This window comes from Tachysurus fulvidraco, chromosome 11 (genome assembly GCF_022655615.1).
Source record: "Tachysurus fulvidraco isolate hzauxx_2018 chromosome 11, HZAU_PFXX_2.0, whole genome shotgun sequence".
NCBI lineage: Eukaryota > Metazoa > Chordata > Actinopteri > Siluriformes > Bagridae > Tachysurus > Tachysurus fulvidraco.
In genome coordinates this window covers 5,638,144-5,655,756 of record NC_062528.1, presented here as the reverse complement: position 1 = coordinate 5,655,756, position 17,613 = coordinate 5,638,144, and the positions used below count along the sequence as shown (strand labels likewise).

Below are 17,613 nucleotides of genomic sequence, written 5' to 3'. Positions count from 1 at the left end.
GCACTGTACCGCTGTGTGCACTGTACCGCTGTGTGTACCGCTGTGTGCACTGTACCGCTGTGTGTACCGCTGTGTGCACTGTACCGCTGTGTGTACCGCTGTGTGCACTGTACCGCTGTGTGTACCGCTGTGTGCACTGTACCGCTGTGTGTACCGCTGTGTGCACTGTACCGCTGTGTGTACCGCTGTGTGCACTGTACCGCTGTGTGCACTGTACCGCTGTGTGTACCACTGTGTGCACTGTACCGCTGTGTGCACTGTACCGCTGTGTGTACCGCTGTGTGTACCACTGTGTGCACTGTACCGCTGTGTGTACCACTGTGTGCACTGTACCGCTGTGTGTACCGCTGTGTGCACTGTACCGCTGTGTGCACTGTACCGCTGTGTGCACTGTACCGCTGTGTGCACCGCTGTGTGCACTGTACCGCTGTGTGTACCGCTGTGTGTACTGTACCGCTGTGTGTACCGCTGTGTGCACTGTACCGCTGTGTGTACCGCTGTGTGCACTGTACCGCTGTGTGTACCGCTGTGTGCACTGTACCGCTGTGTGTACCGCTGTGTGCACTGTACCGCTGTGTGTACCGCTGTGTGCACTGTACCGCTGTGTGTACCGCTGTGTGTACCGCTGTGTGTACCGCTGTGTGTACCGCTGTGTGTACCGCTGTGTGTACCGCTGTGTGTACCGCTGTGTGTACCGCTGTGTGCACTGTACCGCTGTGTGTACCGCTGTGTGCACTGTACCGCTGTGTGCACTGTACCGCTGTGTGTACCGCTGTGTGTACCGCTGTGTGCACTGTACCGCTGTGTGTACCGCTGTGTGTACTGTACCGCTGTGTGCACTGTACCGCTGTGTGTACCGCTGTGTGCACTGTACCGCTGTGTGCACTGTACCGCTGTGTGCACTGTACCGCTGTGTGCACTGTACCGCTGTGTGCACTGTACCGCTGTGTGCACTGTACCGCTGTGTGTACCGCTGTGTGCACTGTACCGCTGTGTGCACTGTACCGCTGTGTGCACTGTACCGCTGTGTGCACTGTACCGCTGTGTGTACCGCTGTGTGCACTGTACCGCTGTGTGTACCGCTGTGTGTACCGCTGTGTGTACCACTGTGTGCACTGTACCACTGTACCGCTGTGTGTACCGCTGTGTGTACTGTACCGCTGTGTGTACCGCTGTGTGCACTGTACCGCTGTGTGTACCGCTGTGTGCACTGTACCGCTGTGTGCACTGTACCGCTGTGTGCACTGTACCGCTGTGTGCACTGTACCGCTGTGTGCACCGTACCGCTGTGTGTACCGCTGTGTGCACCGTACCGCTGTGTGTACCGCTGTGTGCACTGTACCGCTGTGTGCACTGTACCGCTGTGTGTACCGTACCGCTGTGTGCACCGTACCGCTGTGTGCACCGTACCGCTGTGTGCACCGTACCGCTGTGTGCACCGCTGTGTGCACCGTACCGCTGTGTGTACCGCTGTGTGCACCGTACCGCTGTGTGTACCGCTGTGTGCACCGTACCGCTGTGTGTACCGCTGTGTGCACCGTACCGCTGTGTGTACCGCTGTGTGCACCGTACCGCTGTGTGTACCGCTGTGTGCACCGTACCGCTGTGTGTACCGCTGTGTGCACCGTACCGCTGTGTGTACCGCTGTGTGCACCGTACCGCTGTGTGTACCGCTGTGTGCACCGTACCGCTGTGTGTACCGCTGTGTGCACCGTACCGCTGTGTGCACCGTACCGCTGTGTGCACCGTACCGCTGTGTGCACCGTACCGCTGTGTGCACCGTACCGCTGTGTGCACCGTACCGCTGTGTGCACCGTACCGCTGTGTGCACCGTACCGCTGTGTGCACCGTACCGCTGTGTGTACCGCACCGCTGTGTGTACCGCTGTGTGCACCGCACCGCTGTGTGTACCGCTGTGTGCACCGCACCGCTGTGTGTACCGCTGTGTGCACCGCACCGCTGTGTGTACCGCTGTGTGCACCGCACCGCTGTGTGTACTGCTGTGTGCACCGCACCGCTGTGTGTACCGCTGTGTGCACCGCACCGCTGTGTGTACCGCTGTGTGCACCGCACCGCTGTGTGTACCGCTGTGTGCACCGCACCGCTGTGTGCATCGCACCGCTGTGTGTACCGCTGTGTGCACCGCACCGCTGTGTGTACCGCTGTGTGCACCGCACCGCTGTGTGCACCGCACCGCTGTGTGCACCGTACCGCTGTGTGGACCGTACCACTGTGTGCACCGTACCACTGTGTGCACTGTACCGCTGTGTGTACTGCTGTGTGCACTGTATCGCTGTGTGCACTGTATCGCTGTGTGTACTGTACTACTGTGTGTACCACTGTGTGCACTGTACCACTGTGTGCACTGTACCACTGTGTGTACCACTGTGTGCACTGTACCACTGTGTGCACTGTACCACTGTGTGCACTGTACCACTGTGTGCACTGTACCACTGTGTGTACCACTGTGTGCACTGTACCACTGTGTGTACCACTGTGTGCACTGTACCACTGTGTGTACCACTGTGTGCACTGTACCGCTGTGTGTACCACTGTGTGCACCGTACCGCTGTGTGTATCACTGTGTGCACTGTACCACTGTGTGTATCACTGTGTGCACTGTACCACTGTGTGTACCACTGTGTGCACTGTACCGCTGTGTGTACCGCTGTGTGCACTGTACCGCTGTGTGTACCACTGTGTGCACTGTACCGCTGTGTGTACTGTACCGCTGTGTGTACTGTATCGCTGTGTGTACTGTACCGCTGTGTGTACTGTATCGCTGTGTGTACCGCTGTGTGTACTGTACCGCTGTGTGTACTGTACCGCTGTGTGTACTGTACCGCTGTGTGTACTGTACCGCTGTGTGCACTGTACCACTGTGTGCACTGTATCGCTGTGTGTACCACTGTGTGCACTGTACCGCTGTGTGTACCACTGTGTGCACTGTACCGCTGTGTGTACCACTGTGTGCACTGTACCGCTGTGTACCACTGTGTGCACTGTACCGCTGTGTGCACTGTGTGCACTGTACCGCTGTGTGCACTGTACCGCTGTGTGCACTGTACCACTGTGTGCACTGTACCGCTGTGTGCACTGTACCGCTGTGTGTACCACTGTGTGCACTGTACCGCTGTGTGCACTGTGTGCACTGTACCGCTGTGTGCACTGTATCGCTGTGTGTACCACTGTGTGCACTGTACCGCTGTGTGCACTGTACCGCTGTGTGCACTGTATCGCTGTGTGTACTGTACCGCTGTGTGCACTGTATCGCTGTGTGTACTGTATCGCTGTGTGTACCGCTGTGTGCACTGTATCGCTGTGTGTACCGCTGTGTGCACTGTATCGCTGTGTGTACCGCTGTGTGCACTGTATCGCTGTGTGTACCGCTGTGTGCACTGTATCGCTGTGTGTACCGCTGTGTGCACTGTATCGCTGTGTGTACCGCTGTGTGCACTGTATCGCTGTGTGTACCACTGTGTGCACTGTATCGCTGTGTGTACCACTGTGTGCACTGTATCGCTGTGTGTACCGCTGTGTGCACTGTATCGCTGTGTGTACCACTGTGTGTACCACTGTGTGCACTGTACCGCTGTGTGTACCACTGTGTGCACTGTACCGCTGTGTGTACCGCTGTGTGCACTGTACCGCTGTGTGTACCGCTGTGTGCACTGTACCGCTGTGTGTACCGCTGTGTGCACTGTACCGCTGTGTGCACTGTATCGCTGTGTGTACTGTACCGCTGTGTGTACCACTGTGTGCACTGTATCGCTGTGTGTACCACTGTGTGCACTGTACCACTGTGTGTACCATCACTTGAAGGCTTCGTCAGGAAGGAATTAGTGTTAAATCTATAATGAACTCGGAAATGAAGACGCTCAAAAACTCCTGGTTACACAACTTCACTGGACTGTATACATTTGTACAAAGGAGCTTATAAATAATGTAAATGCTTATAAATAGTGTCACCCAGATGAGGATGACCTCCTCTTTCATTCAGGTTCCTCTGAACAAACAGGCAAATCCACACAGCCAGTGCAAAATGTAGTGTGAAGCATAATGCAGCAAATCTTGGGCCAAGTCCATATTAATGCCAATGGATTTTAAACTACCTGCAGTGGCTAGAAGCAGAGTGAAAACAGATGCAGGTTCAGTCAGTGCAGCACATTTTCCATCAGTTAATCAGGAGCTCCAGATAATGTTTTATAAAGTATGATAATGTTTGCAGAAGATTCCAGAGATTGACGTGATTAATCACAAATAATCAGTGTTGTACAGTCAATCCTTTCTTATATCAGAAACACATTGTGTCCCATATAAAAATAATAATTAATTAATAAATAACTAAATAAATGAGCACATACAATTAAAGTTTAAAATTAATTTAAAGAGATTAATTTAAAATGAAAAAGAATACTAGTGTAGAACTGAGAATAGGATGGAATTAATGAGGATATGAAGCTAGTGGGTGCAAGTGTTGAGGATGCAAAAGATAGGGATAGGTGGAGAGAGATGATTCGCTGTGGCGACCCCTGAAGGGAAAAGCCGAAAGAAAAATAAGACGACTATATGTCTATCTCCATCCCTAATGAGCAAGCCGGAGGCGACGGCGGCAAGGAAAGACTCCCTGAGAGGACATGAGGAAGAAACCTTGCGAGGAACCAGACTCAGAAGGGAACCTCATCGTCATTTGGGTGACACTACAGTAAATAGTGTAAATGTAAATAATGTCCTTTCTACAACAGTTTATAATAGTGCAGCTGAGAGCTCCTGAGGAAATAATGAGTCATCGTAAACTCCGAGTTCAGCGCAGACCCAACACTGATTCCTTCCTGTCGAAGTCTTCAAATGATCTGTTAAGACCAGACCATACAGCAGATCAATCCCCAACAGGGTGACCACCGGTCGACGAGACTCTAATCAGGGGTAGGAACATCAAGGTTGACAAAGTAGCTCCGTAAAAAGAGATGAACAGACTAGGTACTCAACACTGGAAGCTATTTCATACTTTCTTTCTTTCTTTTTTTTTTTCGGACAAAGCAAGCGGTTATTGGGTAATGTTTATTCACATCACGGCCAACGGTTGCAGTTCAGGAAAGTACACCGCATCATTTCCATTACGTAGCAACCGTGGACACATCGGCAGTTCAGTACTAGCACAGCAGGCAAGTCAAAACTGTAATGACACACACACACGTGTACACACGTGCACACACACGGAGAGCTAGTTACATGCATTAATACTGTGCTACACACCCAGTGGATGATCATTATCCTGTTCTGGGTTTCTAATATGTTTGTGTCCCTTCGATTAAAAACACAGCATGTCGCCGGATCCTGTTCCTGTTATGAGCCGTGGAGTTTTTTCCTCACAACTCGCGTAACAGTGCCACACATGATCAGTGCTACACCATACAAATGGCGATGAATTATTATTTTTTTTAAAAACAGGACAAAAAAATATAAAGTTTCCGGCTTTGGTTGCTCTTTGGAGAGGATGGGAGGAAAACACGGAAGGCTTGAAGATTGGTGCATAAGATTCCAAAATAAAATAAAGACTTCTGAATATCGAGACAAAGACCGTGTCTTTGTGACCCACAACACACATAACACACATAAGTCACAGCTTTGCTTTTGCTTCCAAGTCAGTATGAAGCTTTTTCTTTTGTTCCTGTTCTTTGACATGTTACTTACACTGATCTGTTTGCTGGTCAACTAGAAAACTAATCACCTCATAGTACAATCTAGGACTTCAGGCTAGTAATAGGTCCACCCCTGATTAAGTACAATTACAGTGTAGTAGTTCCCCAGTGTAGTTGGGGTAGTTGTGGCCTAATGGTTAGAGAGTCTGACTCCTAACCCTAAGGTTGTGGGTTTGAGTCTCGGGCCGGCAATACCACGACTGAGGTATAAATGGCTGCCCAATGCTCCGGGTGTGGGTTCACGGTGTGCGTGTGTGTGTGTGTGTTCACTGCTGTGTGTGTGCACTTTGGACGGGTTAAATACAGAGAACGAATTCTGAGTATGGTGCACCGTACATAGCCGTATGTCACGTCACGGGGTGTGTGGGTGCGGTGAGGCCTTCGTAATTTTTCCCCATCGCTCTGCAGCATTGATCTGTTTTCAAATTCACTTGATTCTATTAAACACCGGGCTGTTTGCGTTCATCTTACATCGCAACAAACGCACAAAGAACACAACCATATTGAGACACTATTTTGTGTGTGTGTGTGTGTGTGCTGTTATACACAGTAAATCTCCTCACCCCTTTTTTTCCCATGCTACACCTGTGTTGTACAAACGAATGCCATCATCAACTAAAACACACACAGGTTACCAGTACGAGTTGTGTTCACTTCCACGGGAATCTCTGCACGGTTCCAGTGCAACCGAGCTCACATCACCTACTTCCTGTTCTACATGACAGCTCTTACATTATCTGTTTATCATGTGATCTGATTTGCACTAACCTGTCAGTGTGAAAAGTTTTTTCCCCCTTTTTCTACAGGATATAAACTAATCGGCAGTCACTCAGGGGTCAAGCTTTGTCGTTGGACTAAGGTAGGCTTTAATTCTCTGTGATGTCACATTTATTGCACCCTAAATGATCAAGACCTGTATGAAATATTTGTTTGTGTCATTTTATGTAGTCCATGCTGAGAGGGAGAGGAGGATGCTACAAACACACGTTTTATGGCATCGAGTCTCACCGGTGTATGGAGACCACGCCCAGTCTGGCCTGTGCCAACAAGTGTGTTTTTTGCTGGAGGTAAAATCTAATTTTTTTTTTTGTTCCTTGATTTTACCGGGTATTTTTTGTAACGTTTACTGGTTCTGAGCCAGATCTGTTTATGCTACTGTCGTTATGATTGCTAAGCGATAAGAGACGGAGACTTGCAACCTCATGCGCAGGTGTGTTAAATAGCTCAGAGGAACTGAAAGTCTATCTGGAGACACACTGACGCTGATTTGCGTCGACACCGATGCATAAACCACGAGGCAGTCTGCTGTTGTTTCCCACAAACGAAAAGGCGAAAGTTTGATTTTGACATTGGTGGGGACATAATTTATTTGACATTGATGGGGACATAATTTATTTGACATTGGTGGGTACAACATTCCGTGTATTTTGTGCATAAAACCTTTGTTATAAGAATCCTCACATACCGGTAACCTGCATAATCACGTTGCATAATTGCTTCATACAACGGAATATAGCTGCAGCTGAACTCAACACATTAGCGAGAAAGACAAAGCCAATCAAACAGCGACGTGGGTTAGAGAGGCGGGACTCAAAAAGGCAAAGGCCAATCCTTTTAGAGAGGTGAGTTACAGAGAAGGGGTTCATTGTAGGGGGTAAATCTGTTAACAGTTTGTGTTACACAAGTTGCGCTATTTTTTACAGAAAGCCGTATAAAATATTTTCATCTTATTTAATGATTCCTGGATAAATGTTAAATGAAATAAGTAAAAAAGCACAAGACACAGACGGATATCAGTGCTTATGTATAAATATATATAGGCTTGGTCGAATTATTGCTAGGGACAATTGAGTGTTCCCTGGATATCGGTAGGGACATGTCCCTACCGTCCCTACACAAATCGACGCCCTTGGGTGTCACGAGGAATCTGCAGATCTCTCCTGAAGGCTGGATCGAGGATGACTCGCCTTCCACCGTGCAAATGCTGAGTTCCGAGGTGTTGACAAGGTGTAAAGGTACAGACGTGTTTCTGTAAACACCGGAACACTGACTAGACACCGACCCCACCTGTGCTTTTTCCTTGTCGTGAGGTCTGTTTAAGAAAGCACGGATTTGTACTACAATACGATCTTCCTCATTAAATGCTCCACATTAACAAACTACCCTTTTATGGCTCGCTGATATGAAAAGGATCCAAACTATTAGAGCGCTGGACTCATGCCAAGATCATTATGTCAGAGCGGTGATTAGTACACAACAAGCACTAATCTCAGCTTTATTCTATTTAGTTTTACTTGCTGTTTATATCATACAGTATTTAAAGACATTAAAAGCTGTTTGCTTCCGAGCGTTTTTTTTTTTTTGCTTGGAAAGCCTCATTTGTCTTCCACCAGCGATGGATTGTTATTCTTCAGCTTCATTTCCTGAGTATGTGTATTTTACAGATTTTTAACATCCTATAAGCAGTCACGGAGTGCGATCACTTCATCTAATTGCCGAACTCCTTTAATCCGTCATGTTCTTTCTGCCGTTAAAAAAGAAGTATTTGGACAGAATTTTATTTATCAGGTAATTAAATTGCGTTTTCAGATCCATTTCACTGACAGTACACCACAGCGCCGTCGTATTCTCCAGTCTGATCGCTCGGGAGCCGATTCATTTTCTATAACCCTACGGCTCTGGCGGTAGCATCCGCTGGAGTTCTGATCGCAGCGTCGTATTAATATGCTCACTGTAGTAAATTATAGTCCCTATAGTAAATATCGAATTTACAGGGCAGGGCTAAGGGAGGACTCTCTCTGTTCAAAACAAGGCTTTAACTTGCTTTAAAAGTGCGCCATGTCAATATTTCTAACTATAATGAGAAAAGATGATGTAATCACATTAAATGTTTTAAACTCTTCAAGATCTAATTGGTTTAGGACATCGTCAGTTTACCTTGGGCATCATAGAACTTCTGTATGTTGTATGTTTCTGCTGCTCCCTGATCGGGGGTCAGATAAAATGGGACCGGCATTGAGAGTTAGACCCTCAGTCGCTTGGTCCGTTCCCTGCCCTGGTTTTAAACACAGGCCACAGCGGTGAGAGCCCAGAATTCTGCTGCTGGTCCACCAGGGACATGCAAATACATTTATAATTTGTGCAAAAATCCTGGAACTGATATCTTTAGATTCAGTGCCACATACCAAGGCGAATGGTGCCCAGGCGCCATTTTGACCTTCTCTTCCATTTCTTTCCCTTCTCTTCCATTCCTTTTCCTTCTTCTCCATTCCTTTCTCTTCTCCTCCATTCCTTTTCCTTCTTCTCCATTCCTTTCTCTTCTCCATTCTTTTCCCCTTTCTCTTTAACTTCCCTTTCTTTCCCTTCCCCCACTTTACCTTACCTTTTCCTTTCCCTTCCTTTCCTCCCTCCCTTCCCCTTTCCCCATCCCTTTTCTTTTATTTACCTTTAACTTAACCTTGCCCTATCTTACCTGTCCTCTTGCCCAGTCCCTTCCATTTAACTCCTGCTTGCCAACTTTTGTCCCTCCTTGTTACAGGTTGCTCACAGACGCTCGTGTTTTTATCTCCCTTCAGACACCACACGAACCCTGTAGGAACTGAGTGGCGTTGGAAGATGGACCCTGCTGAGAAGATCCTCCAGGAAGCACTGGAAAACCACCGCAACTTGATCCGCCAATTCCGAGGTATCTCCTCTTTTCTGTGGTTTTACTTTCCAACAGTGAACACAGTACTCATTTTTAATATCCTGTCCAAAAGAATTCTGTTCAAATAAAGAAGGAAATCCTGAGTCGAGGCATTACGTACACCATCTGACAGACAGTGGAGATATGACATGATTTCCATGTTTCACAAAGTACCAGTACTATTAGATCGGATGTTACTTCATTTCTGACTTGAAATTCTGTCCTTCAGAAAGATGTTGTTCTCCTCCAGACTTTATTTACAGGCCGTGGACATCTGAAGTGCTGAAATTTGGCTGCTTTTCTGGAACATTTGCAAAGCAATCAGCTGTTGATGCTGAAATATTCCAATTAATGTTAAAAAGATGGGAATGTACAGTAATACCTCGAGGTACGAGTTTAATTCGTTCAGTGACCTTTTGCTCGTATCTCAAATTGCAAAAACAATTTTCCCCGTTTAAATGAATTGAAATCCCATTAATCCGTTCCGGCTCGCAAAATTCCACTCCAGTTGTTTTGTTTGTGTTTTGAATATGAAAAATGTACAGTACCTGTATTTATAAATGACAAATATTGTATAAAAACATACAGTAATAAAAGAGACGGTTAAATAAAGTAACTGGTTTTACTTTACGGAAGATGCGCACGGAGGTTGAGGGAGGAGTAAACAGGCGGAGGAGTTAGGAGGAATTACACATTCACTTTCGTTCACTTACTTGCTGCTGTACGCTCTTAATGCTACTTTACACTTAAATGGAACTTAAATAAACTTCACTAAAATTAACGAACATAACTGAAATTCTCTTAACTGAACTTAATTGCTACAATTTCTGTTTTCTTTATATTCATTATCACGCTTTCCTCACTAACATCTGCCGGTCGTTTTAATAAAAACCTGTCCGGTCGACATATCGGATACGGTGAACAACGCTCAAAACGGATCCGAAAATTAGGGATCCGCAGATGGTCGGCACCTCACGCAGCGCCTTTGCGACTCTCCATAGGAAATGAATGACTTCCGGTTTATCAGCCGTCGTTTGTCGCGTGCAGTGGAAAGGCGGCTTTAACCGAGTGAGACGCGAGAAGCTGAGGCGGGGGAAACAGAGCACACGTGGTTATTGGGATCTTTGTTCCCGCGGCGGCGGCTCGGATGCTCGGATCTCAAAAATTTGCTCGTATCTCAAGGCAAAAATTTGGTCGAATCAGCTCGTATCTCAAAAAATTCGTATGTCGACGCACTCGTATCTCGAGGTATCACTGTATTTGAAGGATCAGTGTCTGTTTTGGTTCTATTTTCATATGGTTCTATTTTTACGAGCTCAGTGTGTGATAAGATGTCGCTCAGTCATTTATGTAAGCATGACAAATCAAAGCAATGAGATCTGGTTGAACCCAGATGGGGGACATTTGATGATGTGATGGTGACTTGATGTTCCTTTCTGGTGATGCTGAAGTTTGAGGTTCATTTTGCATGGTTGCTTTCATTAAACCACTCAGCAAGCAGCTCTGCTAAATAAAGCAAGTAGGACTTTTTCATGGTTTCTTTATGTTCTACGTCTGACATTCACTGAATGAAATTTTCATCCAGAGCTGACAGGCACAGGAATTTGTCACACGCATGCGCATCTCAGATTATGTAAGTGTCGAGTGGCCTTAATTTTGAACGTTCTCAGTTTCAGCGCTTGATGATGATCACCATTTATTCAAGATAACTGCCGGCTTCAGTCCTTTTGATGATGAGCTCCAGAACGCAGCATGTCTTGGTAGACAGCGTCAAAGCAATTTTTTTTTTTTCCTTTGGCCGACAAGACACATGAAGCCACTTGGCATTTGAGAGAGAAAATGCAGTCTAATGTCTCATGCAGTTTGTTTACACTCTAATCACCTAATAAGGTTACTTACGTTGCTTCATATAAAAAGTATATTTTTGTTTTGCTTTGCTTTTGCTGACACCACCAAAAACTCCATAAAAGGCAAAGTGGACCGATCTGAAATGATAAGAAATCGAGTCTTTCTAAGAGGAAGTGAAAGTTATTCTCTCTCACATCTGTACCAATAAAAAACATGCAGTATGTAACAGCATAACAACCTCTGGAAAGGAACAGAATCTGGAGAAAATGTGAATTCGATGTGAATTAAGTGGTTTAACTTGAAAACTGGGGGCACGGTGGCTTAGTGGTTAGCACGTTTGCCTCACACCTCCAGAGTTGAGGGTTCGATACCGGCCTCCGCCTTGTGTGTGTATAGTTTGCATGTTCTCCCCGTGCCTCGGGGGTTTCCTAATGGTACTCCGGTTTCCTCCCCCGGTCCAAAGACATGCAGGTAGGTTGATTGGCATCTCTGGAAAATTGTCTGTAGTGTGTGAGTGTGTGTGTGTGTGTGAGTGAATGAGAGTGTGTGTGTGTGTGTGTGCCCTGTGATGGGTTGGCACTCCGTCCAGGGTGTATCCTGCCTTGATGCCCGATGACGCCTGAGATAGGCACAGGCTCCCCGTGACCCGACAAGTTCGGATAAGCGGTAGAAAATGAATGAATGAATGAACTTGAAAGCTTTACTGGGACATCATGCAAGAAAGCTGTTTTTTTATTTATTTATTTATTTTTATTTAGTGCAAGGTATGTTATTACAGTAACTAGAATCTCTCACACAACAGAGCGCCCTCTACAGAGCAATGATGGAAAAGCAGAAGGGCATAGGAAGTGAATGACGGCATGCATCACATCAGAAAAGGGTATTTGGCCATGGGTTTATTTAAAGTTGGCTATTGGATATTTGAAAACGTTTTTCTGTTGTGTGTTTTAACACCTGGGTAACTTATCTCTGCATGTAGGTACAGTACACATATGGAGACATTTAACATGATCAGATAATGGCATTGTTCAGGCCTGTCATTCCCTGGAACCTTTTCAGCTTTGGCATTTATCCATAGTCCAACGTATTTATTCTACCTGACTTACTTTCTGCTCGTGGGAAGCATGGTTTTCCATGGAACTGAGAATGGGAAAACCTGGAGAGGTGGAGGTTTGCGCTGGAGAGAAGAGGAATGATAGTCAGTCGTAGTAAGACTGAGTACATGTGTGTGAATGAAAGTGAGGGAAGTGGAACAGTAAGGTTACAGGGTGAAGAGGTGAAGAAGGTACAGGAGTTTAAGTTCTTGGGGTCAACAGTCCAGAGTAATGGAGAGAGTGGGAAAGAAGTAAAGAAGCGAGTGCAGGCAGGTTGGAGTGGGTGGAGAAAGGTGTCAGGAGTTCTGTGTGATAGGAAACTATCAGCGAGAATCAAGGGGAAGGTGTAGAGGAGAGTGGTGAGACCGGCCATGCTGTATGGTTTAGAGACAGTGTCACTGAAGAAGAGACAGGAGTCAGAGCTAGAGGTAGCCGAACTGAAGATGTTGAGGTTCTCTTTGGGAGTGACGAGTTTGGACAGGATTAGGAACGAGTACATCAGAGGGACAGCTCATGATGGACGTTTGGGGGACAAAGTTAGGGAGGACAGATTAAGATTTTTTGGACATGTTCAGAAGAGGGAGAGGGAGTATATTGGTAGGAGAATGTTGGACATGGAGCTGCCAGGCAGGAGGCAAAGAGGAAGGTCAAAGAGGAGGTATATGGATGTAATTAATGAGGATATGAAGCTAATGGGTGCAAGTGTTGAGGATGCAGAAGATAGGTGGAGAGAGATGATTCGCTATGGCGACCCCTGAAGGGAAAAGTTGAAAGAAGACGAAGACTTACTTTCTGCTCTTGTTAGTAACTGCGACTCCTCAGACTCCTTTATCTTCAATGTTAATAGTGGATGTGTGTGTGTTTGTGTTTCAGGTGTCCCAGGAGTTCGTCCGGAGCGTTTTGAGGAGGGTTTGGCGGTGAAGCACTGCGCTCTGTCTCTAGTGGGCGAGCCTATCATGTACCCAGAGATCAACTCTTTCCTGCGTCTCCTACACCAGTGCCACATCTCCAGCTTCCTGGTCACCAATGCCCAGTTTCCTGAAGAGATCAGGTAGGATTCAAATGTTTAATGTTCTATAATTATTCTGTGCTTATTGAAAATCAGGAGCACTATGTGACATCATGCGGTCTCAACTTTAGAGGCCTTTGTGCGTAAAAATCCCAGGAGATCAGTCGTTTCTGAAATAGTCAAATTCGCCCATCTGGTACTGACATCCATGCCACGGTAAAAGTCCCAGTACTCATACATGCATTGTAATATGCATTGTGCTTCTGTCACGTGATTGGCTGATAGGATAACTGCATCCAAACGAAATCAAGAATATAACAGCGCTGTGGTATAAAGTGCTTAAACAACACTGTATAATATTGTGTACAGTATTTTCCGCACTATAAGGCGCACCGGATTATAAGGCGCAGTCTCAATTACGGGGTCTATTTCTGTACTTATCCCATACATAAGGCGCACCGTATTGTAAGGCGCACCGTATTGTAAGGCGCACCGTATTATAAGGCGCATGCTAAAACATACGGTCCACAAAAAAGGTAACAGAAGCAAAACAGTGAGTTTAGTTGAACTCTATTCTACTATTTAACAACACACACATTATTTTTTAATCAATCTTCTCCCACAAATCCATCAAACTCCTCATGTACTGTGTCTTCTTAACTTGGCGCAGTACATTTTCTTGCTTCCTCCACTTCCGAAGCATAGATACATTGATGTTGAATACTTTCAGCTGCTCTATTCCCATTTACAACCGCGTAACTTATAGCCTGTAGTTTGTATTGTGCCTCGTAAGCATCTGATTTTTATTGGCGGATGACAAAGCAACTTAAGGTGCATTTACTGCCACCTACTGGACTGGAGTGTGGAGCGCATAATGGTTATGAAGAAACAAATGTTTTGCAACATACCGGTATTATACCTACCGGAGGCGTGGCGAAGGTAAGCGTACGTACTGTACGTATTACGGAATGTTCTCTGATTGGTTTATCGCTGCCAGCGTACGTAGTGTATGTATTACGTCTCTGTGTCAGCGGGAAATGGTCCGACAGTCAATCAAGCGGAGCGCTTACTAAAGTCACACAACATTTTTGTAACTCAGTGCACACATAAGGCGCACCGGATTATTAGGCACCTTATAGTGCGGAAAATACTGTATATAGAAAATCTACAGCCCTGGATACTGCGTCTTGACTTGTGCTTGAGCTGAATCATACCCTCAAACTCAAAGTACACACTCTTTTGATTTGCTCGGCCCTTGGGTCGTGTTGATCAGTCATGGAATTGAAAATTGATGCCGTAGCTTCAGGCAACTTTCAGTTAGCTACGTATTTCTTCTCTACCTTTCTGCATATTTGCTGCAAGGCCTCTTTTCCCACAGCCTTATAAAAAATGTATGCTCACTCCAGATTGCACGGTTCTGTGTTGCACTACGCTACGCTGTGCTGTGATGTGTATTGTCGTACGCTTTATCTGGACCCACACACAGGGATTTTTGGCTTGTGTATACATGCCGAGGCCAACAGTGCTCTGAAGTCCCAATCAGCATGCAGCACAGTGGGGATACATGTGACCATACTCAACATCATAGGAACAAAGCACCGATTGTCAAACATCTGTCGTGTATAAGGAGGGAGAAATGCAAGCTGCCTTGCCACTGAGGGAAATGATGAGCTGCACTATGTAGTTTTTGTCATACATTTAAAGATGCATCAGTTCACATGTATTCTATTTATCTTACAGAAAGCATTAGTTGTTTGCTTTGTAACAGTTGCTTCAGCCTGTGTGTTTATCTCGGTCCTGTGTGTTAATCTCGGTCCTGTGTGTTTATCTCGGTCCTGTGTGTTAATCTCGGTCCTGTGTGTTTATCTCGGTCATGTGTGTTTATCTCGGTCCTGCGTGTTTATCTCGGTCGTGTGTGTTAATCTCGGTCGTGTGTGTTAATCTCGGTCGTGTGTGTTAATCTCGGTCGTGTGTGTTAATCTCGGTCGTGTGTGTTAATCTCGGTCATGTGTGTTTATCTCGGTCCTGTGTGTTTATCTCGGTCGTGTGTGTTTATCTCGGTCGTGTGTGTTAATCTCGGTCGTGTGTGTTAATCTCGGTCGTGTGTGTTAATCTCGGTCGTGTGTGTTAATCTCGGTCGTATGTGTTAATCTCGGTCCTGTGTGTTAATCTCGGTCCTGTGTGTTAATCTCGGTCCTGTGTGTTAATCTCGGTCCTGTGTGCTTATCTCGGTCCTGTGTGCTTATCTCGGTCATGTGTGTTTATTTCGGTCATGTGTGTTTATTTCGGTCCTGTGTGTTTATCTCGGTCCTGTGTGTTTATCTCGGTCCTGTGTGTTTATCTCGGTCCTGTGTGTTAATCTCGGTCCTGTGTGTTAATCTCAGGCATATATGTTAATCTGGGGTGTATGTATTAATCTCTCTTGTTCCAATACACTACACCTGATCAGAACCCCATCATTATTATTTTTTGTCTGTCCTCATTATTCATTAATTGTCAGTGCTGTGTAACAGTCAGATGTACAGCTGTAAGTTAAAGGACTGCAGTTTGTCTTATTACCTTTAAAAGAGAGAAGAAAAGAGCAACTGATGAGGGAACAACTGTTTATAGCTGCTGTAATGTAAGGCAGTAACTAATTACATACGTAATTCATTTATTTGAGAAAAATGTGCAGATTATCTGTTTCTTTATTGTTTGTTTGTTTGTTTAAACTCTATGTCTTCTCAGATCTGTTAGAGATGTGCAAATCATCATGGCTTGAAAAAGCCTAAAGACAGATATGAACAGATGAACATTTAAAATGTATTGATATCTAAATCATATCCGAAAACGTACCCAGTAGGACAATACCGCTGGACCAATTCTTCTCTGTTAAGTCCTTAGTCTTTTTCGGCAGAGAAACAGATGCCAATGAAGGTAGTTGTGTTGCATATCTTTGAAAAGTTGATGGGCTTTGAGTTTGTCTGATGCATTTTATTTCCCTCATCAGTCTTTCACTTTTTCCACGTCTGTCTCAGGAACCTGGTGCCAGTCACGCAGCTGTACGTGAGCATAGACGCCAGCACCAAGGACAGTCTGAAACGGATAGACCGTCCTCTTTTCAAAGACTTCTGGCAGCGTTTCCTGGACTGCCTCAGAGCCCTCGGGGAGAAGGTGAGGAATGTGTCCACTGCTAACGTTCACATGTGCACATAAGGGTTATTAACTCTTAATAACCTGTACAGCTGTCACACAGTTGGTAGTAGTGGTTCATTGCCTAGTGCTCCGGCTTACTGAACAGAAGGTTTCAAGCTGCCACTGTTGGGCTCTAGTGCAAGGCCCTTAACCCTCTCTGTGCCAGGGGCCATATTATAAGCTGGAGTATGTGAAGAACAATTTTATTGTGCTATAATGTGTATGTAACACACAAACCCTTCTTCTTCTTCTTCTTCTTTTTCTTTTTCTTCTGCTGCTGCTGTTTCTTCTTCTTCTTCTTCTTCTTCTTCTTCTTCTTCTGCTGCTGTTTCTTCTTCTTATTATTATTCTGCTGCTGTTTCTTCTTCCCTCTTCTTCTTTCCTCTTCCTCTTCTTCCTCTTCTTCTTCTTCTTCTTCTTTCCTCTCCTTCTTCTCTCTTCTTCTTCTTCTTCTTCTTCTTCTTCTTCTTCTGCTGCTGCTTCTTTTTCTTCCTGCTTCTGCTCCTCCTCCTACTTCGTCTTTGTCTTCCTTCTTCTTCTTCTTCCCTCTTATTCTTTCCTCTCCTTCTTTCCTCTTCTTCTTCTTTCCTCTCCTTCTTTCCTCTTCTACCTCTTTCCTCTTGTCTTACATTTGTCCTATACATTTTTTACTCCTAGTTTAACATGTCCGTAAGCGACTCCTTCTTACACGTCTGTGGGAATCTTTTTGCCAGTGGACAGCAGAATTAACCCGAGTGCCAGGCTGTGTGCAATTTAAATGATAAATGAGGACACTGAAAGCAGTTTTAAATTTTAAAGCCATACATCTGTAGCTCCCATTTTGATTCATGTTAAAATGTTGTACAAAATGAGATCTGATTCAGTTCGATTCAATCTAAAAGTACAGTGCATATAAATACAAAAAGGTCTACACCAGATTTTTAGGATCAGAGTCATGTGTATGATTAACCAGTTACACCAAGCAGGTACAAATGATCCTCAATTTCATATGGAGGTTGAAACAAAGTCATTAATTCAAACAGAAACAGCAGTAGATGGGTTACGACTGGGTGAGGAACAACCAAACTCTGCTACTAAGGTGAGGATGTGGAAGACAGATTC

The 17,613-nt window shown here is 45.6% G+C and overlaps 1 protein-coding gene across 2 annotated transcripts in view; it reads left to right on the top strand.

The window, feature by feature from the left end:
* The window catches only part of tyw1 (tRNA-yW synthesizing protein 1 homolog (S. cerevisiae)), a 74,297-nt gene that overhangs the window by 29,625 nt on the left and 27,059 nt on the right, over positions 1-17,613 (top strand). For both annotated transcript variants that reach the window (XM_027136826.2, XM_027136822.2), the window contains exons 9-13: positions 6,509-6,561; positions 6,651-6,769; positions 9,278-9,387; positions 13,203-13,380; positions 16,356-16,491. In XM_027136826.2, coding sequence (XP_026992627.2) covers positions 6,509-6,561; positions 6,651-6,769; positions 9,278-9,387; positions 13,203-13,380; positions 16,356-16,491 — 596 coding nt within the window. The remainder of the gene's footprint in view (positions 1-6,508; positions 6,562-6,650; positions 6,770-9,277; positions 9,388-13,202; positions 13,381-16,355; positions 16,492-17,613) is intronic.